General features: G+C 47.3%; 1 protein-coding gene and 1 non-coding gene across 2 annotated transcripts in view; both read right to left on the reverse strand.

The window, feature by feature from the left end:
* Positions 1-4,737: 4,737 nt before the first annotated feature.
* Positions 4,738-25,969, reverse strand: part of TRAM2 (translocation associated membrane protein 2) — a 47,074-nt gene continuing 25,842 nt past the window's right edge. Inside the window, exons 3-11 of the mRNA XM_056856837.1 lie at positions 25,008-25,117; positions 21,312-21,428; positions 19,975-20,033; positions 16,564-16,648; positions 14,214-14,284; positions 10,127-10,231; positions 7,460-7,603; positions 5,643-5,812; positions 4,738-4,816 (exon numbers count right to left, since the gene is read on the reverse strand). Coding sequence (XP_056712815.1) covers positions 4,743-4,816; positions 5,643-5,812; positions 7,460-7,603; positions 10,127-10,231; positions 14,214-14,284; positions 16,564-16,648; positions 19,975-20,033; positions 21,312-21,428; positions 25,008-25,117 — 935 coding nt within the window. The 3' untranslated portion in view covers positions 4,738-4,742. The remainder of the gene's footprint in view (positions 4,817-5,642; positions 5,813-7,459; positions 7,604-10,126; positions 10,232-14,213; positions 14,285-16,563; positions 16,649-19,974; positions 20,034-21,311; positions 21,429-25,007; positions 25,118-25,969) is intronic.
* Positions 15,254-15,325, reverse strand: TRNAS-AGA (transfer RNA serine (anticodon AGA)). Its single transcript has one exon. It is a non-coding gene; the product is annotated as a tRNA-Ser (tRNA).

Consider the following 25,969-nt stretch of genomic DNA (forward strand, 5'->3'; position numbering starts at 1 on the left):
CTGCTTAGCTTCCGAGATCGGGCTACACCATGCCGCCTTTCCTCCTGGTACACCCTTACCAAAACTCATATGGCTTCAACCACTGGGCAACCCTTCCTTTAGCTGTATCTAAGTGAATGATGGACACGTAAGCATGAATGTTTTTGATCATTCTATGCCTTTTTTATTTCAGAAAATATTTTGTCACAGATCATTTTTATAAAAGCTTTTACAAAAAAAAATACAAAATTTGTATTTTGCAATGATAGGGGTCGTGGGTGGGTGGAACAACCATTGAAGAGGAAAATGGGGGGGGGGATTTCCAGAAACAACACTGAACATTATATGGAAGAGCAGGCATTTTCATCTCAGTTTCCTGGTTGGAATTTGGTCCGTAGTTAGAAAGATTAATTTGGGGGGGGGGGAGAACCCCCAACACATTTTTTCTATATGTTGCCCTGTGCAAAGGATTTGCTTGCAGAACAGTATGTAGATCCTGTAGGCCTCCCCCCGCTGAAAAAAAATGGAGAAGCCCTTAGTAACAATTTTGCTGTAGCCGTGTGCTCAGGAAAATACCGGCTCTCCTACCGGAAGACACAAAAATCCCGTACAATGGCACCAAGTTTCCACCTGCAGCATCGGAAATAAAGTAATTCCGTCCAGTCTGAAAACACGCTACTTCCGACCTTCACAATTACTTTGTACACGCTATTCGCCTCCCTTTCCAAAAAGAGCCACAAGAAACACACAGGGGTTGTGAAGTCAAAGAGATCGATTTGCATTTTTCCTGACAGCTTTACCAGGAGGTTTTTTTAAACACCAACAACAACAAAAAGCCTAAACTACTTCCAAGAAGACAAATTTTCTATGCCCCTTCTGCGCAAAGATCTATTTACTAAGCTTGGGGAAATGTACGGTTACATCCGTTAAACGGTGCTACGTCTCTTGAGCTATCTAGGGCTCGACAGGTAGGAAAAAGAAGCGCTATCAAGTTCTCCTTTCAACCTGGAATGAGGCAGTTAAAGGAAGGACCCCAGTCCCCAAACGTAACACCCCCTCCCCTCCATCACAGATAAGTTCGGTCACATTACAGAAACTGTCATCCCTGTTCCCTCCTCTTGGGGTGCTGTTGCAATTGCCGGGGAAACCTTTTTATTGGCCGGCCCAGGTGGTGGCAGGAGGTGATGTAATACTGAATCGGGAACCAGGGACTCAAATGGGCCAGATCTGTAAGTATCCTCCACTTCCATTTTGGTGGGAGGCTATATTTCTGTTTTACTGCAAAAGGCAGAACTGCGCGTTATGTGCAGTTCCACAATTCCTTCTGGAGCAAGGGATGATTGAGGTGTGTGTGTGTGGGGGGAAGCGGAACTTCTTTTATTTTTCTGCTTCCCCAGCTGCTGTAGAGGATAGGGGTATCTGTAATATTTCCCTACAGAAGTAAAAAGCAGTGCACGGAGAGTTTTTTTTTTTCCCCCAGCAGGAAAATTGCACTAGTGTGCTTGAGTGTGTGAAGTTGTCCCTGTTCCCTCTTATGGTCAAATTGCAGCCCGAGGTAGCTGCGTTCCAGGTTTTTTAAATTAATTAAAAAAAACATACGAAGAAAGGTTCCAAAGGACAAAGCAAGACGGAGACTCTTTGCCCCTCCACTTGAACAAAACATTTTTTCTGAAGGAAAGTGAACCGCGAGGCATTTACAGGCGAGTCATTTGGCTTGCTACTGAACCAAGAAAACCCATATGTGGCATTGTGCATTTGTGTGTTGCATTATCTGGCACTGTCCCAAGGAGGAGGCGGAAGGATTCTGACTCTACCAAGGGAACGCCAGCCTAGAGTCAAAAAGGCATAGAAAAATGAGGCACTGTGTTCGGCAAAAGCTGTCCCTTTCGTGAATCGCTACACTAGTGTCCCTACATATGGGAAATACAGAAAGAGAGAGACACACGGAATATTTTAAAAAGTATGAAAGGTTACATGGCAATGTAAGGCACTTATTTGCACTAGCATGCTACGCTGTGGGTTGACAACCTTGTACAGGAGTAAAAAGAGCAAGCAAACAGAGCCGGCCAGTTTCCGCAGCTCCTCAAACTCGAACCAAAGAGCGATCTTGAAAGACAGAAGCCACGGGTCGCTGTGAGTAGCAAGCAAGCCCCACTGGGGGGGCAGCGCGGTCAAATCCCGTGACTCCAGGCCGAGGCAAAGTCAGGCGAGGTCCCAACTCAGAACAACCATCTCTCTCTTTGGAACGGCGGCCGATAGTCTGCGGGCAGGAGAGGCGCAGAATGAGGGGAGGCCTGGTTCCTACCAGCCTCAGAGAACTGTTTTTGTAGCTTCAGCAAACTGGCCTGTTCCCACCCGGCCTGGCCTCGGTTAGCACCACTGCTGACTCAGTTCAGTCCATTGCTCCTATATCAACGTTCTAAGGATGAGGTATATTTAGGAGTGGAAGAAAGAGAGAGAAAGCGACAGGCACGCTGCAATAAGTTTGGTTTCCGGCTCAGAACACCCCTGATCGGAGCATTCTGAGATTTTGCTGGGAAGTGAATGGCCGGCGTCACTCTGTGCTTTGCCAGCCAGCGCTAGGAAGAGGGGAAAGACACGCTTCAGACCAGTCGACAGTCCTAGAAAGACCGGCCACCGCCCTGGATGTTTGGAAACGACACTGAACCTCCAAAAGAAAAATGCCGCGTGTGGCTGAGGCATTGGGGTCTACTCGGTGAGCCACAAGTCTCGCAGACCTGATTTCAGGGGAAGAGAGTCCATGCGCACGCATCCAGAAGTGCCAGAATTGCAATATGCGCTATTTGCTATAGGATTCCAACCTTGTAAAACAATACCAATAAACCAAGTGTTGGCCAGCTATTAAGATGCTCACTCTTCTGTTGTGGAAGGCTGCTGAACATGCTGCTGTTTTCTAGCCGATTCCCCTACTCCCTGCACAAAGCAAACATCCTTACTGCAACCAGGAGGAATTGCAGTTGTGATCCACAGTGCACCACAGAACGCCAAGGGAGAGCCCTCTCGATTACAGTAAAATAAATACGTGCGCCTCGAGTCCCTTCTTTGTATTAAGTGATGACATTCATGATAAAGGGATCGATTTGCATCGGGGCTAAAAGCCACAACCCGGTTCTCAAAAATAACTCTGCTACGGGAAGCAACATGAATTGTACTCTTCAGGAGGTCAGGAGATAAGTGAAAATTACAATGAAAACAACATGGCAGTACCAAGAATCCACACATTCTTTTAGAGGGAAGGACTGATTCACTCCTCCACTCTCCCCAAATGCTGCCACTGCTTCCTTCTGCTTCCAAAAAAATTAAATGTAGCAGGGTAAAGGGTAGACTCTGAGGTAGATTTTTTTACATTTGATTCCATCCTTACGCTTTGGGAGTAGGTGACGGACCAGATACTGGGCAATACCTCCACTCATTGAGCACTTCAGTTTACACCTCCCACAATTCATAAACTCCAAATCAACGTGTTAGAAACCGGATTCTCCATCCTTCTGCATGGTTGTAATTTATGAAGCCTCAGAAGGAGAGCGAGAACACCAATTCTCAGGAGCCACAAGAAATTGCTGGGAAGGGATTCAGAATGCTGAGAGGGAGTGGATGAAGGATTTAGAGCAACTTTGGAATCCTACGTTTGGATGGATCTGGGCAGTAGATTACACCGGCACTTCTGTTAAGGACGTGTGACACAGGGAAGAATATCAAGGGGTAACCAAACAGGGAGCCTGATAAGACAGAGGCACGCAAGCCATCCATCAGTATGGACTGAACAGTCATTTGAGCGAGTGGTGGAGTTTCCTCTTCGCTAAGGCACTGTGTCTAGGTCAGGAGAGACCGAGTTGCTGAGGCTAGGCCGGACCAGTGGAGATGGACAGCAGTCAGGATCGCAGGTCTGACCGCCAGAGTTGCGAGTGAACTCGGAAGACAAAAAGCAAATGCTGCTTTATGGTTTGTAACCAGAGGAAGGAAGGTTGGACAGGAGAAATCTGCATCTGTTCCAAGTCTCGGGAAAGCAAGTGGCGCCCAGGAGCTGAAAACAGCAACTGCCAAGAACAACTTGGACACAATTCAGAACATGCACACCAGGTTACTTCCTGGTCATCTTGGGAAGGCCAGACAACCTAAAACATCACACTGGGAAGAGTAATGTGTGGATGGGAGTTAGACAGAGAAGGAACAACCACAGATTCACTCCTCTGCCATGGCTCAAACTGTGTTTCCCACACACCCCTGTCTCCGCAGGAGTGCCGTGTCTTAAAAGGTCCAAAAGCTCCACATGCGACCCAAAAATTTCTATACCCGTGGCAATGCGTCCCATGTCCTACCGTTGCTGTCTCTCCATGACAAAGAAGCACCAGATGCTTGAGAGCAGAAGGGGTGTGTGTGAGGGAAGGCACACTTTTAAGGCAGAGAATAGACCGGTTTGTAAAACGTTTACAGGGGGGTGAGGAATAAGCAAGAACGAGTTGGAAGCAAAGGGGGGGAAAAAACGCACACTAAGGTCATACACTCCAAGTAGAGACATTGTGTGGCGTTCCTAAGCGCCCACCCCACCCCGGTCGCGAGAGGGCCTTTTGGTTGTTCTTGTAAACTGTCCGGAGACGAGAGCTTTCGGTGAAGAGCGTTCAAGCCTTCTGAGGTGGAACTTTGTGAGGACAGCAAGGGGGCGGGAGAGAGGAAGGGGAGCCGCTTCCTAGTCCCAGAACATCGATTCTTTCGTTCTCCCCCCTCCGCTATCCTTGCAGGCTCTACGGAGACTTCAGCTTCTTGGTACGTGGCGAGGTTCCGTTTTCTGCTTTCACGACTCCATTTTCGTGGTAGCCTGCGGGGGGGGGGGGGGAGGAAATGCAGGAAAGGATGCCGTTGGTTATTTTTTTTTAAAAAAAGGAGTTTGGAATTCTGCTTCCAGGGAGCACAGCGGTTTCAGGATGGAGACTCCAGCCTCCGGGATGTGAACCCAAACAGATAATTCACGTTGCCCGTAAAGAGTTCTCAAGCCCAAAGCAGAGGAGGTCACAACATCAACTGAGCTGTTCTCCAGCCATCACCTCCGCAACTTAGAGCAGACTCTGCCATGCGGTGTGCCCCAGCTTGGATGGACCAGGCTAGAAGAAGGAGAAGAGTTGGTTTTTATATGCCGACTTTCTCCACCACTTAAGGAAGACTCAATCCGGCTTACAATCATCTTTCCCTCCCCACAACAGACACCCTGTGAGGTAGGTGGGGCTGGGAGAGTGTGACTAGCCCAAGGTCACCCAGCTGGCCTCGTGTGTAGGAGTGGGGAAACAAATCCAGTTCACCAGATTAGCCTCCGCCGCTCATGTGTAGGAGTGGGGAATCAAACCCGGTTCTCCAGATCAGAGTCCATCACTCCAAACCACCGTTCTTAACCACTACACCACGCTGGCCAACTTTCACCACCTTTTAAGGAGAATCAAACCGGCTTACAATCTCCTTCCCTTCCTGTCCCCACCACAGACAACCTTGTCAGGTAGGTGAGGCTGAGAGAGCTCTAAGAGAACTGTGACTAGCCCAAGGTCGCCCAGCAGGCTTCATGTGGAGGGGTGGGGAATCCAACCCAGTTCTCCAGATTAGGGTCCGCCGCTCTTAACCACTATGCCCCGCTGGCTCTCAGGGACAACACTCACCTGACTCCCTTTTGACCGTCTTGGACTGCTGCTTGCCCTGGGCAGCCGCTGTGGCTCTCTTCCTGGCGCTCTGCTCGTTCCGGTATTCCCGCCAGCGCCGCAGCTGGAAGTGGATGAAGCGCCACATCATCCAGGCCTGTGAGAAACACACCAGAAGCAGCACGAGCATCCTAGGAAGAGGCGGGAGACAGAAAAGGTGGGGAAAGTAAGCAGTGGCCCGACGGGTCCCAAGGAGACATGAGTGGGGGAGGGAGGGGCTCTCGGGCCTATTGCAAGAGGATTCGGACAGCTCATCCCTTCTCTGGCAAGATTTGCACTGATGGAGCACTGGTTTTGGTCCAAAGCTCGCTCTCCCCTGTTCCAGCTGTGGATAGGGAAAAGGGCCGTAGCTCATTGGTACAGCCTCTGCCTGGCACACAGAAGGTCCCAGTTAAAAGGACCAGGCAAGTAGGGGATGTGAAAGACCTCAGCCTGAGGCCCTGGAGAGCCGCTGCTGGTCTGATTAGTCAATAAGGACTTTGATGGACCGAGGGACTCTGATTCAGTATAAGGCAGCTTCATGTGACCAAGTGTTCAAGTCAGGGCCACATGAGCAGTAACAAGCAGAAGAATCAAGATTTTGAATAATTCCTTTATTGTGCACCTCCCTCACAGGGTGTCTGTTGTGGGGAGGGGAAGGGAAGGTGATTGTAAGTCGGTTTGATTCTTCCTTAAGTAAGTCGGCATATAAAAACCAACTCTTCTTCTTCTGATGATGATGATGATAAAAAGTGCACATGATAATAGCAGTTAAGACTAACGAGGTTCCCTCTCAAATAGGGAATCGCTGGTCAAATTCTAGTTTAGTACATGAGTTAAGAGGGCCCCCAATTTAGCATCAACTGCTGTTGGCTGGTACCAATGTAACACTTTTTTTTTGCTGTCAAATCACAGCTGACTTATGGCAACCCCATAGGGCTTTCAAGGGAAGAGACGTTCGGAGGTGGTTTGCCATTTCCTGCCTCCATGTCATGCCTCTGGTATTCCTTGGAGGTCTCCCATCCAAACACTTGCCAGTGTTGAGGCTGAGAGCGTGTGGCTGGCCCAAGGTCACCCAGCACATTTCCGTGGCAGAGGGAGGATTCGAACCTGGGTTTCCCAGGTCCTACTCCAACACCTTAACCACTACACTATGCTGGCTCTCAAAATGTAACACTTAACAGTGATTAAAGCTGGGGGTGGGGAGAATGTAGAGAAATGCACGCAAAGCACACGATCCTGCACTTCTACTATCTTACCTTTCTTTCTTTGTTTCCCCCTGTTAGACCAAGGTCTTGAACAATAAAACTATAAAACTTAAATAAGACCCACCTCTAAAAAAAAACACCTCTTTTCGACTTTTCTCGGCAGCCTCCAAAAAACAAGAAACAAAGTAAGTATGCTGAGTGTCAGAGTCCTCGAAGAGGAACTGAACCTTTCGCTCCAAGGTTGCTCGAGAAGATGTGGACCATTTGTTAAAACGTGGTACAATCCATTTTAGCCTAAGTTGGTACACGTAAGGACAATGCAAAAGGATGTGTACCAAGGAGTCCACTGACTGAAGAGTGCAGGGACACAACCGGTCTGAAATTGGGATCCTTTGCATACGGCCCAACAAAACTTCTACTATCTTAACCATCATTAAGAGATCAGGAGCGTTACCTCCGTACCAGCCCCAAATCCCTTCTCCCTAAATTACTACAGGATGGGTAGCTGAATTCAAGCATCGTATTCCGATCAGAACGAACTGCCACGTCGTCCGTCCCCTGCTGAAGTAGCACGATTCACCAGAGCCTTACCTGAAAAGCAATGAATTGAAATTTCCTTTTTCGGGTTCGAACGCCTGGTTTTCCACCCGAGCCAGCCCAAAGGCAATGACCAACACTGAAAGGGTGAGGGTGAAGAGCCGGGAGATGACGAACACCACTGCCCACGCATTAAACCTGTGTGGAAATCAACGGGAGACAAAGTCCACCAGTGAGCACAGAAGTTTGCCAGGCTATCTGGTGAGCACTGAAGAATACCGCAGCTGTCTTGAGATTGCCCCATGAGGCACTAGGGTCTGGTGTACCTGATCTGCAGCCTAAAAGCACAGTCCAGATTCCGCACCAAGACATTAGGCAGTTCAAGTAACACCCTTGGCTGCCAGACAGGCAAACGTACCAATGGCATATCAAGTTGTAGAGGGATGTAGAATCATACAATTGTAGAACCATAGAGTTGGAACGCGCCAGACAAGCCATCTAGTCCAACCCCCTGCTTAATGCAGGATCAGCCTAGAGCATCCCTGACAAGTGCTTGTCCAGCCTCTGCTTAAAGACCGTCAGTGAGGGAGAGCTCACCACCTCCCCAGGCAGCTGATTCTGCTGTCGAACAACTCTTATTGTAAAAATTTATTTCCTAATATCCAGCTGGTACTTTTCTGCCTGCAATTTAAACCCATTATCGCGAGCCCTCTCCTTTGCTGCCAACAGGCACAGCTCCCTGCCCTCCTCAAAGTGACAGCCCTTCAAATACTTAAAAAGAGCAATGTTGTCCCCCAGAACCTCCTCTTCTCCAGACTAAACATGTCTAGAAATCTGCATCGGGACAATGACTGCGTTGTGATTGGGTTGTCACCCGTCATAGAGGAATCACCAGTCACAACGCTGCTGCTTTTTGATGGAGGCAAAACTCTTTCCTTTCAAGAGAGTCAGCTTCTAGTCCTCATGGTTGCAAAGAAAGCCTCCGTAAGCATGGTAACAGGATCCCCCCCCCCCCAAACAACGCGTGAATCCCAAAAGGGACTGGTGGGGACTCTTCAGGGAAGGGCACATTTTTAATCCTCATCTTGCACCAGATACCAGATTGCCTGAACAAAACCCAAATTTTACTAACACAAGACCATGTGGCAACCTAGGGCAAGTAAACTGCATATTCAATGCAGACTTGCTGCACATAGAATTCTTAGCCCAGTTAGGCATGTTTTCCTATAATGGAAGCAGTGGGGAATTTCGTCCTCTCTTGGAAGTCTGCACACAAACATGTGAGCGTCCTGATTGTCAAGCCGGTACCTACCACATAGCAAATGAATTTCCCAACTACAGTCTGACATACACTTCTCATCATGTCTCTTCACAGGCAGGGACCGCCTTCCCTGGAGGTTTTTAAGAAGAGGTTAGATGGCCATCTGTCAGCAATGCTGATTCTGTGACCTTAGGCAGATGATGAAAGGGAGGGCATCTTGGCCATCTTCTGGTCGCTGGGTGTGTGTGTGGGGGGGAGGTTCTATGACTTCTATGATTTTATGACTTACAGACAATATACAGTCTATCAAGGACTTCTTTGGTGCCACACTTGCTGAGAATAATACCGTTTAAGTACGCGAGGCGCTCAGCTGGATGGGCTGGGGAGGGCGTGATCTCGGCAGATCTCAGAAGCTAGGCAGGGTCATCTCTCGCTAGTACTTGGATGGGAGAAGAAGAAGGAAAGCTGGATTTTATATGCCGACTTTTTCTACCTTTTTAAAGGAGAATCAAAATGGCTTACAATCTCCTTCCCTTCCACTCCCCACAGCAGAGACCTTGTGAGGTAGGTGGGGCTGAGAGAATTCAGAGAGAACTGTGACTGGCCCAAGGTCACCCAGCTGGCTTCATGTGTAGGAGTGGAGAAACAAACCCAGTTCACCAGATTAAAGTCTGCCGCTCATGTGAAGCAGCGGGGAATCAAACCCAGTTCTCCAGATCAGAGTCCACCGCTCCTGGCCACTACACCACGCTAGGTCTCCAGGGTTGCTACGCAGAGCCAGGCGATGGCAAACCGCCTCTGGAAGTCTCTTGCCTTGAAAACCCCATGAGGGGTCGCCGTAAGTTGGCTGCGACTTGCTGACACTTTCCATCACCACCACCAAGCAGGCTAGAGAATATCAGGAATGACTTCTGTGTCATTTGAGATGCAAAGCCTACTGGGAGCTACTGGAAAGGAATCTTAGGTTTCTTTCAGTCTTAAGATAGCACCTTGCTAAGAACGCTTGCTTGGGAGCAGGTCCCAACTGAATAGACTTGAGTGTGATTCCGAGTAGACCTGCTCAGGGGTGGCTGTCAGGGTCAGCGTGGTGTAGTGGTTAAGAGAGGTGGTTTGGAGCGGTGGACTTTAATGTGAAGAACCGGGTATGATTCCCCACTCCTCCACATGAGCGGCCGACGCTAATCTGGTGAACTGGGTTGGTTTCCCCACTCCTACCCATGAAGCCAGCTGGGTGACCCTGGGCTAGTCACAGCTCTCTCAGCCCCACCTACCTCACAGGGTGTCTGTTGTGGATTGTAAGCCGGTTTGATTCTTCCTTAAGTGGCAGAGAAGGTTGGCATATAAAAACAACTCCTTCTTCTTCATCTCAGAGCTCTGCTTAGGCCCCCCAGGCTACACTTCACCACAAGAAGGAAGCCGCCTCTTCACCACCCCAAAAAGTCACAGGCAGGAGTACTCACAGTTTTTCATTGTTTTCATCTGTGAAGTAGAAGAGGCGAGCCACATGGAAGAAGAATTCGGCCACGTACTGCAGCAGCAACAGGATGAGTCCCAGGCGTGTGAGGCTGGAGAAAGACGGAGGAACAATCCTTCACTTGGGAGAACACCCAAGGATCTATTAGGGCCCCCCGCAGACATACACATTTGCCCTCAAATACCACAAACAGCTATGAACACATGTGAAGCTGCCTTATACTGAATTAGACCCTTGGTCCATCAAGGTCAGTCTTGTCTGCTCAGACTGGCAGCGGCTCTCCAGGGTCCCAGGTAGGGGTCTTTCACCTCACCTACTTGCCTAGTCCCTTTAACTGGAGATGCCAGGGATTGAACTTTAATACTTGATAACTACTCCAGATTTTAAGACTATCTGATGACTATGAGATGTTGACAACTTTATTTATGGTTGAAATATAACACTCCCTCATTTAAGAGGGGAACACACACGGGGATTAGTTTCCCATCTGTATGGATGTCTAAAACAGAGGAAGAAGTTTTGCAGTTATATATTATTTGTTATCCTGCAAACACAATGCACATATAGTCCATAAAGAATTTTAGAAATTTATGTATATATTTTGTAGTCTGGACTGGCGATTGTTCAGACCACTGAGGAAGACTGTATAGCCAAAACGCATATGGTCAGAGCCAAATTGGTTGATGTAATGTCTAATTGTCTTATATGAGCATGTTGATTTGGTAGGCTTTTGCAGGGCCTTATATGTGTTAGTAGATTTTATAAGGTAAAGGTAAAGGTTCCCTGTGCAAGCACCAGGTCATTCCTGACCCATGGGGTGACATCACATCCCAACGTTTACTAGGCAGACTTTGTTTATGGGGTGGTTTGCCAGTGCCTTCCCCAGTCATCGTCCCTTTACCCCCAGCAAGCTGGGTACTCATTTTACCGACCTCGGAAGGCTGGAAGGCTGAGTCAACCTTGAGCCGGCTACCTGAAACCAACTTCCGTCGGGATCGAACTCAGGTAGTGAGCAGAGCTTGGACTGCAGTACTGCAGCTTACCACTCTGCGCCACACATACATATTTTGTACAGACATAACTTTTAGATTGTAGAACTTTTGGCCTTGGGTGTTTATTTTTTTCTTGACCTTCAGGTACTTAATTCTGCTGCCTTATACTGTATCAGACCACTGGTCTAACATTCAGGGTCACCTTCCTTTCGAATAAAGAAAACAACAACTGGAAGTTCCGAACTCCAAGCGTATTGTAGCAATAGATTGCTACAGCACAATAGCGTTACGATAATCGAACATTGCTGATGTTTAAAAAACACACACACACACACCCTCAAAGAAGCCTCTAGCGGCAGGGAGGGAAATTGCAGATGCAGGAAGACAGAGACGAGGGAAAAGGCACCAATATGGGAAGGACATTAAAAAAAATGCAGTGTACAAGAGCACTGACTGTCATCTTTCCAAAAAGAGTGTATCAAACCTGGCCCGGACATGCTCAAAGCAAAACAGGAGAACACCTGGAAAGTGGACAATTAAGGGACCACGTGATGGGGATGCTCCAAAACAAAATAATATTTCGCTCAATGTATGGACACGGTTTTAGTCATCTCTTGATACTGTGTGTCGTGTATTTATACTTCTTACATTTCACCTTTCTAAAGGTACAATCATGATTTTATGGACATCACATTTTCTGTACTGACGGGGAACATTTTACTAACATTCTATGTACTCGTGTTTAAAAAGGTCCCCTGTGAAAGCATCGGGCCGTTCCTCACCCATGGGGTGACGTCACATCCAGACGTTTACTAGGCAGACTTTGTTTACGGGGTGGTTCGCCAGTGCCTTCCCCAGTCATCTTCCCTTTACCCCCAGCAAGTTGGGTCCTCATTTTACTGACCTTGAGCCGGCTACCTGAAACCAACTTCCATCGGGGTCGAACTCAGGTCGTGAGCAGAGCTTGGACTGCAGTACTGCAGCTGACCACTCTGCGCCACGGGGTTCCTACTCATGTTTACTAACATTATATTAAATTGCTGCACAATAACAACTGATCAGCCCTGACCTGGATGGCCCAGGCTAGCCTGAGCTCATCAGATTTTGGAAGCTAAGCAGGGTCAGCCCTGGTTAGTACTTGGATGGGAGATCACCAAGGAAGTCCAGGGTTGCTACACAGAGGCAGGCAATGGCAAAACACCTTCATCTCTTGCCTTGAAAATCCTTGTGGGTCTGGCAGTAAAGGTACAACAAGTCATTTGTTTTTTGATTGTCCGTTATTTGAGGTTGATAGACAGAGATTGGTTGGGTCATTTGATAGTGGAAAGAAGGCACTCACCCTTCCTGTATTTTTTAAAAATAACAAACAAATCGGAGATGGTAAAGATCACAAAATTTATAAATTTTGCGATCATTACCATCTTTGATGTGTTATTAAAATTTTTTAGGAAAGTTGAGTGCCTTCTTTCCATTATCAAATGACCCAACCAGTCTCTGTATATATTGGCTGCCTATTTTAAAGGATAAGGGGAATATATTAAATATTTTGACCATAGTGCTTTAGTGTGCTCCTGCTTAAGACCTATTAGTCATTTGAGCAGAATCATTAAAGTAAAAGTAAACCCTACAGGGGAGATATAAATTGTCTGCGACTTGACAGCACTTTCCACCACCAATGACTGATCTAATAAAAGGTACGACCCTACAAACATTAAATTCCTGGTGAAAAAGGGACCCACACGGAGAAGGACCCCTGTCCCATTACGTGCCCACTCACCAACTTATATCCGTCCACAGTTCTTTGTTGGTGGCCTCTTCTTCGTACCCACCATGGATGATTTCTTGGGAGGGTTTGTTCCTTTTCCATCATGGCCCCAACATTCTAGAGCAGCCTTCCAGAAGAGGTTCCAAACCCTCCCTCTCTCTTCTGTTGCGTCAGAGAGCATCCGAAACCACTCCAGTTATGGGGATTTGACTGAGACTATTTGGGGGCAGCTGGGGACTGTCTTAGTTGAAGCTGGAGATCGGGCCGAGCGTTCTATAAGCTCCAGAAGGATCTCTGCATACTGGAAGAATGGGCATTAGAATGGCAAATGAGATTCAATGTGAGTAAGTGTAAAGTGATGCATATTGGGACAAAAAATCCCAACTTCACATATACACTGATGGGATCTGTGCTGGCAGCGACAGACCAAGAAAGGGATCTTGGGGTGGTAGTGGATAGCTCAACGAAGATGTCAACCCAGTGTGCAGCTGCTGTAAAAAAGGCAAATTCCATGCTGGCCATAATTAGACGAGGAATAGAGAATAAAACTGCTGATATCATACTGCCCTTGTACAAATCTATGGTGAGACCACACTTGGAATACTGTGTACAGTTCTGGTCACCACACCTAAAAAAGGATATTACAGAGCTTGAGAAGGTGCAGAAAAGAGCAACCAAAATGATTAGGGGACTAGAGCAACTGTCCTATGGGGAGCAGTTAAGGCGCTTAGGGCTGTTTAGCTTGGAAAGGCGGCTGAGGGGAGACATGATAGAGGTCTATAAAATTATGCATGGTTTGGAGAGAGTGGACAGGGAGAACATAATACTAGAACACGGGGTCATCTGCTAAAGCTGGAGGGTGAGAGAGTCAAAACAGATAAAAGGAAGTATTTTTTCACACAACACATAGTTAAATTGTGGAACTCCCTGCCCCAGGAAGTGGTGATGGCTACCAGCTTGGAGGGCTTTAAGAGGGGAGTGGACATATTCATGCTGTGGATACTAGTCATGCTGCATACCTATTCTCTCTAGTATCAGAGGAGCATGCCTATTATTTTGGGTGCGGTGGAACACAGGCAGGATGGTGCTGCTGCTGTAGTCTTGTCTGTGCCTTCCTAGAGGCACCTGGTTGGCCACTGTGTGAACAGACTGCTGGACTTGATGGGCCTTGGTCTGATCCAGCAGGGCCGTTCTTATGTTTTCAGTTGCTTTGTTTTACTTTGGATTTTATTCCAACTATGCCGATTTTAACTGGATTTCTGGGCAAGCAGGATGTATAAGCAGGACAAAAGGAAAAGGAACTTGGTACCACTTACTTTAAGAGGTATGCTCCAGCTATATGCACAAGGTAGAGGCTTATATACTGCAACTGGCGAGGAATCTCTTCCTGGGAAACAAAGAGAGACCACATCAAGCCAACGTTAGCCGTAAAGAGGCACCAAAGGATCTAATACAGCATTAGCAACATCGACTAGGGAGGGGCTGTGGCTCAGTGGTACAGCATCTGCTTGGCATGCAGAAGGTCCCAGGTTCAATCCCCGGCATCTCCAGATGAAGGGACCAGGCAGGTAGGTGATGTGAAAGACCCCCGCCTGAGACCCTGGAGATCCGCTGCCGGTCTGAGTAGACAATACTGATGATGATTGACCAAGGATCTGATTCAGTATAAGGCAGCTTCATGTGTTCAGTTAAACAGGGGACTATATTCCAAAATGTTCCAGCTTCCACGTCAAAGAAAGGTGTACACTAGTTGACTGAACAGATGCGTTTCTATAAGCCTTATTTATCTTGGAAGCTTTATATCCCTTTTCAGTCTGGATAGGTTTCAATCTAAAAAGTTTTCATATATGGAACACAGCATAACAATTAATTCAGGGGTCCCCAACATGTTGCCTGTGGGCGCCATGGTAACTGCCCACATCTTTTCTGGTGCCTGCCAAGTGTTTTTAGGAAGTGGGCAGAGCAAGGTAGGGCTTCTGTTCAGCAAGGCTGCTGATTGGCTGTGCAGATTTCTTTCAAATGTTGCTTTGGCATCAGCTGCCACCGCAGCACAAGGATCAATACTGTGTTACTGAAGTTAAGCTGTGGCAATCATTTTGTGGCTGAATTCGCCTCCTGCGGCAGCCATTTCGTTGCTGCGCCCACCATGCCCTGTCAGAATTTCAAATGTGCCTTTAGGCTCAAAAATGTTGGGGACCCCTTAATTAATTTATCAATAAAAATATGACCACATGAACATATGAAGCTACCTCTATACTGGTCCATCAAGGTTAGTATTGCCTACTCAGACTGGCAGCAGCTCTCCAGGGTCTCAGGCAGAGCTCTTTCGCATTATCTGCTACCTGATCCTTTTAACTGGAGATGCCGGGGATTGAACCTGGGACCTTCTGCATTCTAAGCAGATGCTCTACCACCAAGCCACAGCCCCTCCCTTCAAAATATTAAAAATGTCAACCTTAAACAGGATACACTATAGAGCAACCACCCCAATCAATAGCTGTAACTCATGCGCAGTGGGAGCAGGAAATATTTCAAGGTGTCAGAACAGGGATTCTACAAATATTAAGAGTGGGCAGGATAAAAAAATTAACCCTTCTCAATGCTATGGAGAACTTTACATAATGAAACAACAAAGTGGTTACTGTACACCTGCTCAAACCTGGGCAGAAAGCAGGAAAATTGCCTGCAAAATGCATTGCACCGTTGAGAATATGTATTCATGGAGCTGGATCCACCAACATGTTTCTGAAGACAGAAAAATTTCCATCCCTGGAGTGTGACTTCCTTGCCTCCTCCCACCCTCTGCAGCCCATAATGCCCCCCGCCCAGGCAATCAAGTCTCACTTCAGAGATGGAAATCCTTCTGTCGACAGAAATCCTCTGCTAGATCCAAGCCACGGCTTCTCTTGGTCTTCAGCATTACCCAATGGCATCATTCCATTCGGTTGCAGTCTATATTCATAGGTCGTTTATGCCTGGGAGTTTTACCTGAGGTTCGTTGCTCGCTGGACCCACACCTTCCTATTGGGAATCTATGCACCAGCAGTCTCCAAGCTCAAATCAAGCCCCCGCCCCTTTAAATGCTGCTTTGTAATTGGCTTACTTTGTAGAGCTTACTGTTAGAGAAAATTCCCACCCCAAAAAACCCAATTGCTGCTTAAAAAAACATTTTAAGAACAAACAATAAAAAACAGAGCAATCTGAAAAAAGCGTGGGGGGGGGGGGGGAGAGAACCAAGCCTTAGTTTTAAAAAGCCTTTCTTTTGCTCAGAAAGAGCTCCTCGGAAGCAGGAAGCATTTAAATCACCACCTCTTTACACGCTGCTTTGTAATTGGCTGTGAGAGAAACCAAGCTTGCGTGTCCCACGCTTTGCCTTCTGCACTGGGATTTCACTAGGGCTGAGCTCAGGGGAGAGGGAAGAATCGGGGTAACAGAAGAACGGGAAGTCCCAAGATTTGTGAGGTCTGGCAGTGAGGTCATCTCTAATGGACAGGTAACAACCGAGACAGACCGGGGGTGAACGTGAGTGGAAGTACCTATGCATAAACGACCATGGATTTCAACGGACCTTACTCCTAGGTTTGCAACGTTAGGCAACTACAGTCAGACTTCGTACAGCTGCAAACCCCAGTTAGAGCAGAGAAAGTTGGCTAGGCGGGCACTCACCTTCCGCACCTTCTGGAAGTACAACTCTGGCAGCGCATGCAGCCAATAGGCCAGCTGGCATAAGTAGAAAAACTTGACCTGGAACCTGACACGGAAGAAGAAAAAGAATGTTCCTGATGCATCCGCAACAAGCCAATAACTTTATGGTACGTTGGAGGCATTTTGCCCCACCAAGTGAGCTGGCCGTTTGCAAAGAGGGAACATTCCCAAGTTCAGCTTGGTCCCAGTCCGGTTACAATCACCGGTTACAATTTTCCCCTCCCCACAACAGACACCTTGTGAGGTAGGTGGGGCTGAGAGAGCTCTAAGAGAACTATGACTAGCCCAAGGTCACCCAGCTGGCTTCATGTGGAGAAGTGGGGAAACCAACCCAGTTCTCCAGATTAGCATCCGCCGCTCATGTGGAGGAGTAGGGAATCAAACCCGGTTCTCCAGATCAGAGTCCTCCACTCCAAACCACCGCTCTTAACCACTACACCACCAGGAGAGAAATCAGGCAGGATCAAGTCGACAGGATCCAACCCACTGTCTACATTCCCATATGACCGAGATGTTCCACCAGGGCTATGGTTGTGGCCAGCAACGGTCTTCCAACATAGCTGGCCTCCCTTCCTGTTTCCCTTGCAGCTTCTTTTATTAGATCTTGAACAGGGGACCCTGACTGCTTTCCAGGCTGGCCTTGGCCCCTGTGTGCCAGTAAATGAGCACCATCTGCTTTTAAGTTAGAGATTGTTCGGTTTTAATTGGGGGTAAACTTGTATGGTTTTTCTATGTTTTATGTTGTTTTACCTGATGTTAGCTGCCCTTCTCCCAACTTTGGCCAGGAGAAGGGCGGGATATAAGAGGAGGAAGAAGAAGAGTTGGTTTTTATATACTGACTTTCTCTACCACTTAAGGAAGAATCCAACCGGCTTACAATCACCTTCCCCTTCCCCTCCCCACAACAGACACCCTTTGAGGTAGGTGAGGCTGAGAGAGCTATAAGAGAGCTGTGACTAGCCCAAGGTCACCCAGCTGGCTTCATGTGTAGGGCAGATCAGCCTCCGCCACTCATGAGAAGAAGTGGGGAATCAAACCCAGTTCTCCCGATTAGAGTCTGCTGCTCATGTGGAGGAGTGGGGAATCAAACCCAGATCAGAGTCTACCACTCCAAACCACCACACCACACTGGCTCTCTAAAAGACTAAAATAAGACTAAAAATAAAATAAAATAAAAAATACTGGACTTCTGTTCAAAAGACCAGCATACAAATAATCAAGAATACACAAGCAGCTTAGCGCCAGTGAATTTTTTTAAAAAGTGGTATTTGGCTGGGTAAGGAGTCCCGTGGTGCACGGTGGTAAGCTACAGTACTGCAGTCCAAGCTCTGCTCGTGACCTGAGTTCGATCCCAATGGAAGTCGGGTTCAGGTAGCCGGCTCAAGGTTGACTCAGCCTTCCATCCTTCCGAGGTCGGTAAAATGAGTACCCAGCTTACTGGGGGTAAAGGGAAGAGGACTGGGGAAGGCACTAGCAAACCACCCCATAATCAAAAGTCTGCCTAGTAAACGTCGGGATGTGACGTCACCCCATGGGTCAGGAATGACCCGGTTCTGGCACAGGGGACATTTACCTTTTACCTATTTGGCTGAGTATCCATACCAAAGGGTGGCACTAGAAACTGCTTGCCGTGTTACAAACCCCTTGCTAGGGTTAACATCACCAACAGAAATAGCTCCTTTAGGGCCCGACGGAAACCTTTAAGGAAATCTTGAAAGCGGTCGTATTTTTCCACAGCAACGGCAAGGTTAAAGATATGCATCACCCCGGGCTGTGTTTTACATACTGTCCTTAACAGATGCACCCCAAATGGATCTCTCCCTCGCACAGCTCTGGTCTAAAAAATGCTGATCATCAGCCAAAATAAATGGATGACGTTTGGAGTCTGAGACCTTGACTGAGGAGGAGCGAGCCCAGCGCGGTTGAGACCAGAGGCCCCTGTTCAAAATAGGAGACGGTATTTCAGTTCCCTTATCTGGTCTAGCCTGTGCTTATTTATACCTCTCCAGCAAATTGTTTCCACTAACAGCGCAGAGGAATGACTGGAACAAAAGGAAGCGGCACTGGCAGCCAGCACCAAGGAAAGCCATGAAAACAGAGTAAAGGCTCCCTATAGACCAGGGGTGTCAAATATAAGGTCCAGATCCGGCCCCTTGGGAGTTCTTATCCAGCCCGCAAACCAACCCCTCGCTCCTGAGGTGTCCATTATCAAAGACCATTAAATAAAAGAAAATACTGTAGGAGTGTTATTGTTTTAAGAATGTTTGTATTTAAAGTAAAAAATAAGGAATAATATCATTAATTGGCTTTGCCTGTGTCTTCTATAAAGTTTGTATTGCCGGTACCTGGCATTATATTTTATGGTACACATGGCCTGGTGACATTTATGTCATATCCAGCCCTCATAACAAATGAGCTCGACACCCCTGCTATAGACCATATAGAGAAATTACGCTTGCAGACACAAATGAACTTCAGAAGGCAAAGTCTTCAGACGAATTAAACGGAGGCTGTGTACGAAGCCGGAAAAGGACCTCACATAAACACATGAACACATGAAGCTGCCTTCTACTGAAACAGACCCTTGGTCCATCAAAGTCAGTATTGTCTACTCCTACCGGCAGCAGCTCTCCAGGGTCTCAAGCAGAGGGTCTTTCACATCACCTACCTGCCTTGTCCCTTGAACTGTAGATGCCGGGGATTGAACCTGGGACCTTCTGCGTGCCAAGTGGATGCTCTACCACTGAACCACAGACCTCAGCCTTTCTACAGCTCTTGAGGATGACTCCACAGGGATGGAATCAACTTACATTTCTTACTGGAGTACACTCAGTCGACTGTGGGGGGGGCTAGGGGTCAAAGCAGAAGATGGGAGCCACCTTCTTACCGTCCTTGTTTCCTTTTGCCCCTGGTGACCAGCAGCCCTGATTCCAGATATTTTTCGATCTGCCCTTGCTAGGACAAAGGCTTTACCTGCAATACTGGCAGAGCTCACAGAAGGGGGCTGAAAGAATGTTCTCAAGACATATTGTCGAAGGCTTTCACGGTCAGAGTTCATCGGTTCTTGTAGGTTATCCGGGTTGTGTGACCATGGTCTTAGTATTTTCTTTCCTGACGTTTCGCCAGCAGCTGTGGCAGGCATCTTCAGAGGAGTAACACTGAAGGACAGTGTCTCTCAGTGTCAAGTGTGTAGGAAGAGCAATATATAGTCAGAAGGGGGTTGGGTTTGAGCTGAGTCATTGTCCTGCAAAGTATTAAAGGTAATGTGCTAATCATTGACTCAGCTCAAACCCAACCCCCTGACCTCAGATGAACGGACCAGGAAGGAAGCGGCTCTGTTGATAGCATGGGGCCCGCTCTGCGGCTACTTACGGGAGATGAATGTGAGGGTAGTTCTCCCACAGGCTCCTAGGGTCCGATAAGTATCCTTCCTGAAAAGTGAAAACAAAAGCGAAAAAGAGTCAGTCAGCAGGTATCTCCAGGTAAACAACAGCCTACCTGCATTCCTGTGCCTATTCGAATGTAACAGACCATTATCCGACTAGAGATAGACTTCATATTTGCAAACTATTGGTTTAGACTCTAAGGAAACTCAGGGTTTTAAATATTAAAGTTTTTGTTTGTATTGATAACATAAGCTGTGTGAGTCCTGCCTGCATCAGAAAAATTCTGGATGTGAATATATGAGAGAGAGACAGAGTCACAGAGAGAGAGAGAGAATCATAGTTCGAAGGGACCACCAGGGTCATCTAGTCCGACCACCCTGCACAATGCAAGAAATGAACAACTGCCTCCCCCCACACCCCCAGTGACCCCTACTCTATGCCCAGAAGATGGCAACAAAAATCCTCCAGGATCCCTAGCCAATCTGGCCTAGAAGAAAATTGCTTCCTGACCCCAAAGTGGCGATTGGCACTACGCTGGGTATGTAAGAAAGGGCCATGAGAGCCAAACACTGACGCAACCCTTCCTGCCCTCCCTCTCATGATCTGCTTAAGGTCATAGAATCAACATTGCTGACAGATGGCCATCTAGCCTCTGCTTAAAAACCTCCAGGGAAAGAGAGCTCACCACCTCCCGAGGAAGCCTGTTCCACTGAGGAACTGCTCTAACTGTCAGGAAGTTCTTCCTAATGTTTAGCTGAAAACCTTTTTGATTTAATTTCAACCCATTGGTTGAAATGACCAAGAATGGTTCCAGCTAACACATCCATGCCCGTTTGCACTGTGTATACTTTTAGAGAGTCAGCATGGTATAGTGGTTAAGAGCGGTGGCTTGGAGCGGTGGACTCTAATCTGGAGAACCGGGTTTGACTACCCCTTCTTCCACATGAGAGGCGGAGGCTAATCTGGCAAACTGGGTTGGTTTCCCCACTCCTCCACATGATGCCAGCTGGTGACCTTGGGCTAGTTACAGCTCTCTTAGAGCTCTCTCAGCCCCACCTACCTCACAGGGTGTCTGCTGTGGGGAGGGGAAGGGAAGGTGATTGTTAGCCAGTTTGAGTCTTCCTTAAGTGGTAGAAAAAGTCAACATATAACAACCAACCTCTTCTCCTTAAATGAAGCAACCATCGTTTCCTTTTGGATTCACATTTCAAAATTTCAAACTTCCATAATTTGAGTGCATGGCAATAGCTCCCCACCCACCCCCTTCCCAGAAGGCAGAAGCGATGCAGAAAGCACCCTGCAGACTTTGCATCCCTGCCTTACCGTTACAATGACATACAAGCACCAGACCACGGAGGTGAGATGAAACGCAACCAGCTGTCCAGACTCATTGAACTTGCTGTGCTTGACTTTGGACAGGTGGAGTCTCCGGTTGATTTTCTGGAGGAAAAGAAGGAAATTAAGGAAACCCGAATGACAACTCCCCTCCAGTAACAAGGCGACGCATGGTAGAACATTGCACCAGGTCAAGTCAAGTGACCAGAGGATACCATCCCAAAGACTGTTCATGGGGGACACAGCAGTCAGTACAGACCAGCTTCCCTACAGTAGCTCACCAAAGCACTAAAACTGCAGCATGTGAATTGATCTACACCAGGGGTCTCCAACATTTTCAAACAGGACTCACCTTGGCCCAACGGCAGGTAGACAAATTCACATCCTGCTGTCCTGCGTTTTCGTAAAAGCTTAATGTGACATAAAGCTTTGCGGCTACATTCGCCTTCTACTGGACGGGGCAAGGAACACTTTCCCAATGTCATGGGGGCTTGGTAATAAACCCTCGTAAATTCTAAACTGGCTCCCAACACCAGAGAGATAACATAAAGCAGTGATCTCCCCAACTTGATACCAAAAGACGAGCGTGACGGACAGCTGCGTTGCGGAGACTTGTCCTGGACTTGGAGCCCTGTGATTGACAGGGGTGAAATTCTGAGAGTGGCAGGTGTAACTGTGACAGTTAAGAAGAGTTAACAGAAAAACCGTGGCCATTTATGCATGGGAGGTTTTGCCTTGGATTTGCCGCTCTCTAGATGCACGTTTTCCCCATCCGAATCTCAAAATTCAAAAATAAGCCCCTGTGCAGTTATGAGAATTCGGACAGAGAAAATGGGCATCTAGAGAGCGGCCAAGGCAAAACCTCCCATGCATAAATGGCAAAAGAGCAGGCACTTCTTATGGATATATACAACTGATGTTTTATAATTCGAGATGTAACTAATATGTTTTACCTATAAGTGATTGGAACTTGGTTTCCTACTGAGAGGGCTTTCTTTTTGGCAGTTTCTTGAAGGTTGGTGTATTTGTTTCCACTTTAAGTTTCTTTTGTGCGGTTTTTCTTTGCTTGTAGGAGTTAGGAACCCGAATTCACTTCCCCATTTCCTTTCTTAAACTGGCCAGGGATCACTCCTTCCACCAGAGCTGTCTCCCACTAAACTTTCAGGAATCACTCTATGAACCTTACAGCTATTTTCCTTATATAACTAGTTGTTGACCCTATCTTGATCCAGCAACTCAAAATGTGTTCCTTTTCGACTCCTGAGGAGAAATCCTCCACCAGAGAGCTTATAGCGTTCGCAGCCGTTTCTCAAGCTCTGTCGGTCCTCCTCTCTCTCTCAGTCAACTAAGGGCGAAAACGCACGGTCGCTTTAGCCTCGTTTATTCCCTGTTTCAGCCAGGATTCAGCCAGGATCGAACGCATGCAAGTTCGCAGAAAAACTGTGGCCATTTATGCATGGGAGGTTTTGCCTTGGATTTGCCGCTCTCTAGATGCCCATTTTCCCCATCCGAATTCTCATAACTACACAGGGGCTTATTTTGGAATTTTGAGATTCGGATGGGGAAAACGTGCATCTAGAGAGTGGCAAATCCAAGGCAAAACCTCCCATGCATAAATGGCTCAGTTTTTCTGTTACCAGCCAAATACCTTTTATGAAACCTTGTTTACCTGATGTATACTAAACCTTAAGTTGAGACCAATAAAAATGTGTTTTAAGTTTTACTTCAAAAAGCCTCTTGTGGGCCATGTATTTCTGACCATCTTAGCTGAAATAACCTCCTTCCCTCCGTCGTTACAATGAGCTTCTTGGCAACCACTTCCTTCTTCCCCTAAACAAAAACGCCAGCCCTGATTTTCTTCCACCTCACTGAAGCAAGAGAGGCTTCAGAAGAACCGAGGAGTAACAGATGATCCCCCTCCCCTGTAAGGAAAGTTTTCCTTTTAAAACAGACACATGGAAAGGAAGGGTCTCTTTGCTGGTTTCAAAGCACCACATTAATGACTAAATCACAGGGCTATATTGAGATGGCTACCCTCTTCGATATCCAATCTCTACAGGTTAACAGGCTTCTGACTGAAGAGAAGACAAGGTTATTTATTCCAGGTGTCGAGGGAAAACCTTGTATCTCAGCCAAGGAACACTCAAGCTTGTCTTTAAAGATTTTTTTGTTTGTTTAAAATCAACTTTATCATTCTTGAAACGAGAAGACACGAAACAATCACAACGACTCAAAATATATTTGCATATGTAAATGCAATTAGACCAAGAAAGGCACGCATGTCATCCCTAATCTTATCCATCTTAAGTCAGAAAGATAACATGCAATTTCTGAGATCCACACCAAAGCACTTTTCAGAAAGATCAGAACGATTCAGGGGTTTCTTGGGTGCAGCTACCTTGTGTGTGTGTAAAGTGTCATCAAGTCGCAGCCAACTTTGGTGACCCCTTATGGGGTTTTCTAGGCAAGAGACTAACAGAGGTGGTTTGCCAGTGCCTTCCTCTGTAGAGCAACCCTGGTATTCCTTGGTGGTCTCCCATCCAAATACTAACCAGGGCTGACCCTGCTTAGCTTCTGAGATCTGATGAGATCAGGCTAGCCTGGGCCATCCAGGTCAGGGCGCAGCTATCTTATATAGACCCAATTACATGTAACCCACATGACCATACCAAAAACTTCCAATTTGTTCCTTATGATATGAGGTGAGTGCTTCTGTCAGCTTAGAAGAAATTTCCCATAGAAATATGTGTTGAAATTGAATTATTAGATCAACCTGTCTGGAGATTTTTTTGGGCATCCATCCTTTCAAAGTTACCTCTTCCCCAAAGTTTCAAAGTTACCTCTTCCTCAAGGATGGGACACCATCGAGTGCACAGCTGAGAAAGTAAAACTTTCTCAGTACCAGCATTGGAAATTTGGAAACTGAAGTAAACTGTCAGGCCTGTGTTTGTTCAGTCAATACCTCTATCAGAGAAGGGCCTGCAATATAGGAAGTGTCGTGTTTGTGTCTGCAGGGAGCACCCATCCCCAAAAAATAGCTGTCTTTATGGCCAAAAACGCATGGTCCCTTAACCCACTTTATTCCCCATTTCAGTCAGGATCAAATTGACCCGGGCTGGGGGGAAACTGTACGCATTACCTTGAAAAGCAGGGACAAAACTGTGTGCAAATCCATCCATGTAAACAGAAAGTGCGGGAGACATGCACAGTTCCTGTTTAGCTTGCAACACCCCCGCCCCCGGTGACTGGTCATTTCCTGGGGCAGGGAAGGCCCTCATTGGTCAATTTGAAATGACCAATCACCGGGGGCGTGGGGTGTGTGCCAAACTAAACAGGAACTTCATGTCTCCCGCACTTTCTGTTTACATGGATGGATTTGCACACAGTTTCGTCCCTGCTTTTCAAGGTAATGCGTACAGTTTCCCCCCCAGCCCGGGTCAATGTGATCCTGGCTGAAACGAGGAATAAAGTGGGTTAAGGGACAGGAAGATGCCTGGCTCAGAACCTCTAAAGACTCCGTGATTGGCCCCACCCCTATGGCAGCCATTTTATGATTCATCTCACCTCCCACAGCAGCCATTTTCTGGTGGTGCCCAGACGACCCCCTTTCAAAATTCCAAACAAGGTTCACCAAAGCTGGACACCCAAGGCATTTGGCTAGCTGGCACACAATGCAGAACTTACGTCCAAGGCGTATTCTTGCACCACGGCGTGCAGAATTATTGCTATGAAGATGTAGAAGAGGATGGTGACCAAATCCTTCAGCCCGTAGTGATAAAGGACAATCTCGCCGTCTGAAGGAAAGAGAAGGGACCAGGTGGTAAGAAAAGACTGGCATCAACGTTCAGCGCACAACGATTTCGGGACCAAACTGTTCACAGAACTCGTTGGAAGGGCAACGCTGGAGGCAACGAAAGGGACAGTTATACACATTTGGCGTGGTTTTTTGGGGATGGGTGAGAGCCAAGAGCTTTATTCTTTTCCCTAATGGTAACACAATGCCTAGGCAAGGGGAGCTAATTCCTGCTCCTTCCCCTACCTTAGCTTGCTGCGCTCTTCCGTTTGGAACTATTGTTCTAGGGCCTGTCAGGGATCAGGACCAGGCAGGACGCAAAGGGCCAAACGCCACCGAATTCAGCAAGCCGAAGCAGGGATGGGAGCGGGGAGGAATTCACCCCCTTCCTCAGATGCCCTGTTTTAATTCTTAAAAAGACTTTCAAGAGAGCTCTCCCCCTGGGTTTAAATTCCGTCGGATAACTGTTAGGAAAAGAGGAAGAGGAAAAGAGGAAGACCCAACAAGAGATGGATGGACTCAATAAAGGAAGCCACAGCCTTCAATTTGCAAGATCTGAGCAAGGCTGTCAAAGATAGGACATTTTGGAGGACTTTCATAGGGTCGCCATGAGTCGGAAGCGACTTGACGGCACTTCACACACACACAACTGTTACCATTTGAAATTAATTTTTATTATTCTGTTCCCTGTTTGCGTTTTACTCATGAGCTGCCGAGGATGCTTTTTAGAGTCGAAAGGGGCTGTAGAAACGAGCTAATCTGGCGAGCGCTCAGTACACCTGTCTTCTCATCCCTGGCTTAGCAACCGTGTGGGTGACTTCAGAGCACAACGCCCCACTGAGACATGGCGAAC

This window comes from Euleptes europaea, chromosome 10 (genome assembly GCF_029931775.1).
Source record: "Euleptes europaea isolate rEulEur1 chromosome 10, rEulEur1.hap1, whole genome shotgun sequence".
Lineage (NCBI taxonomy): Eukaryota > Metazoa > Chordata > Lepidosauria > Squamata > Sphaerodactylidae > Euleptes > Euleptes europaea.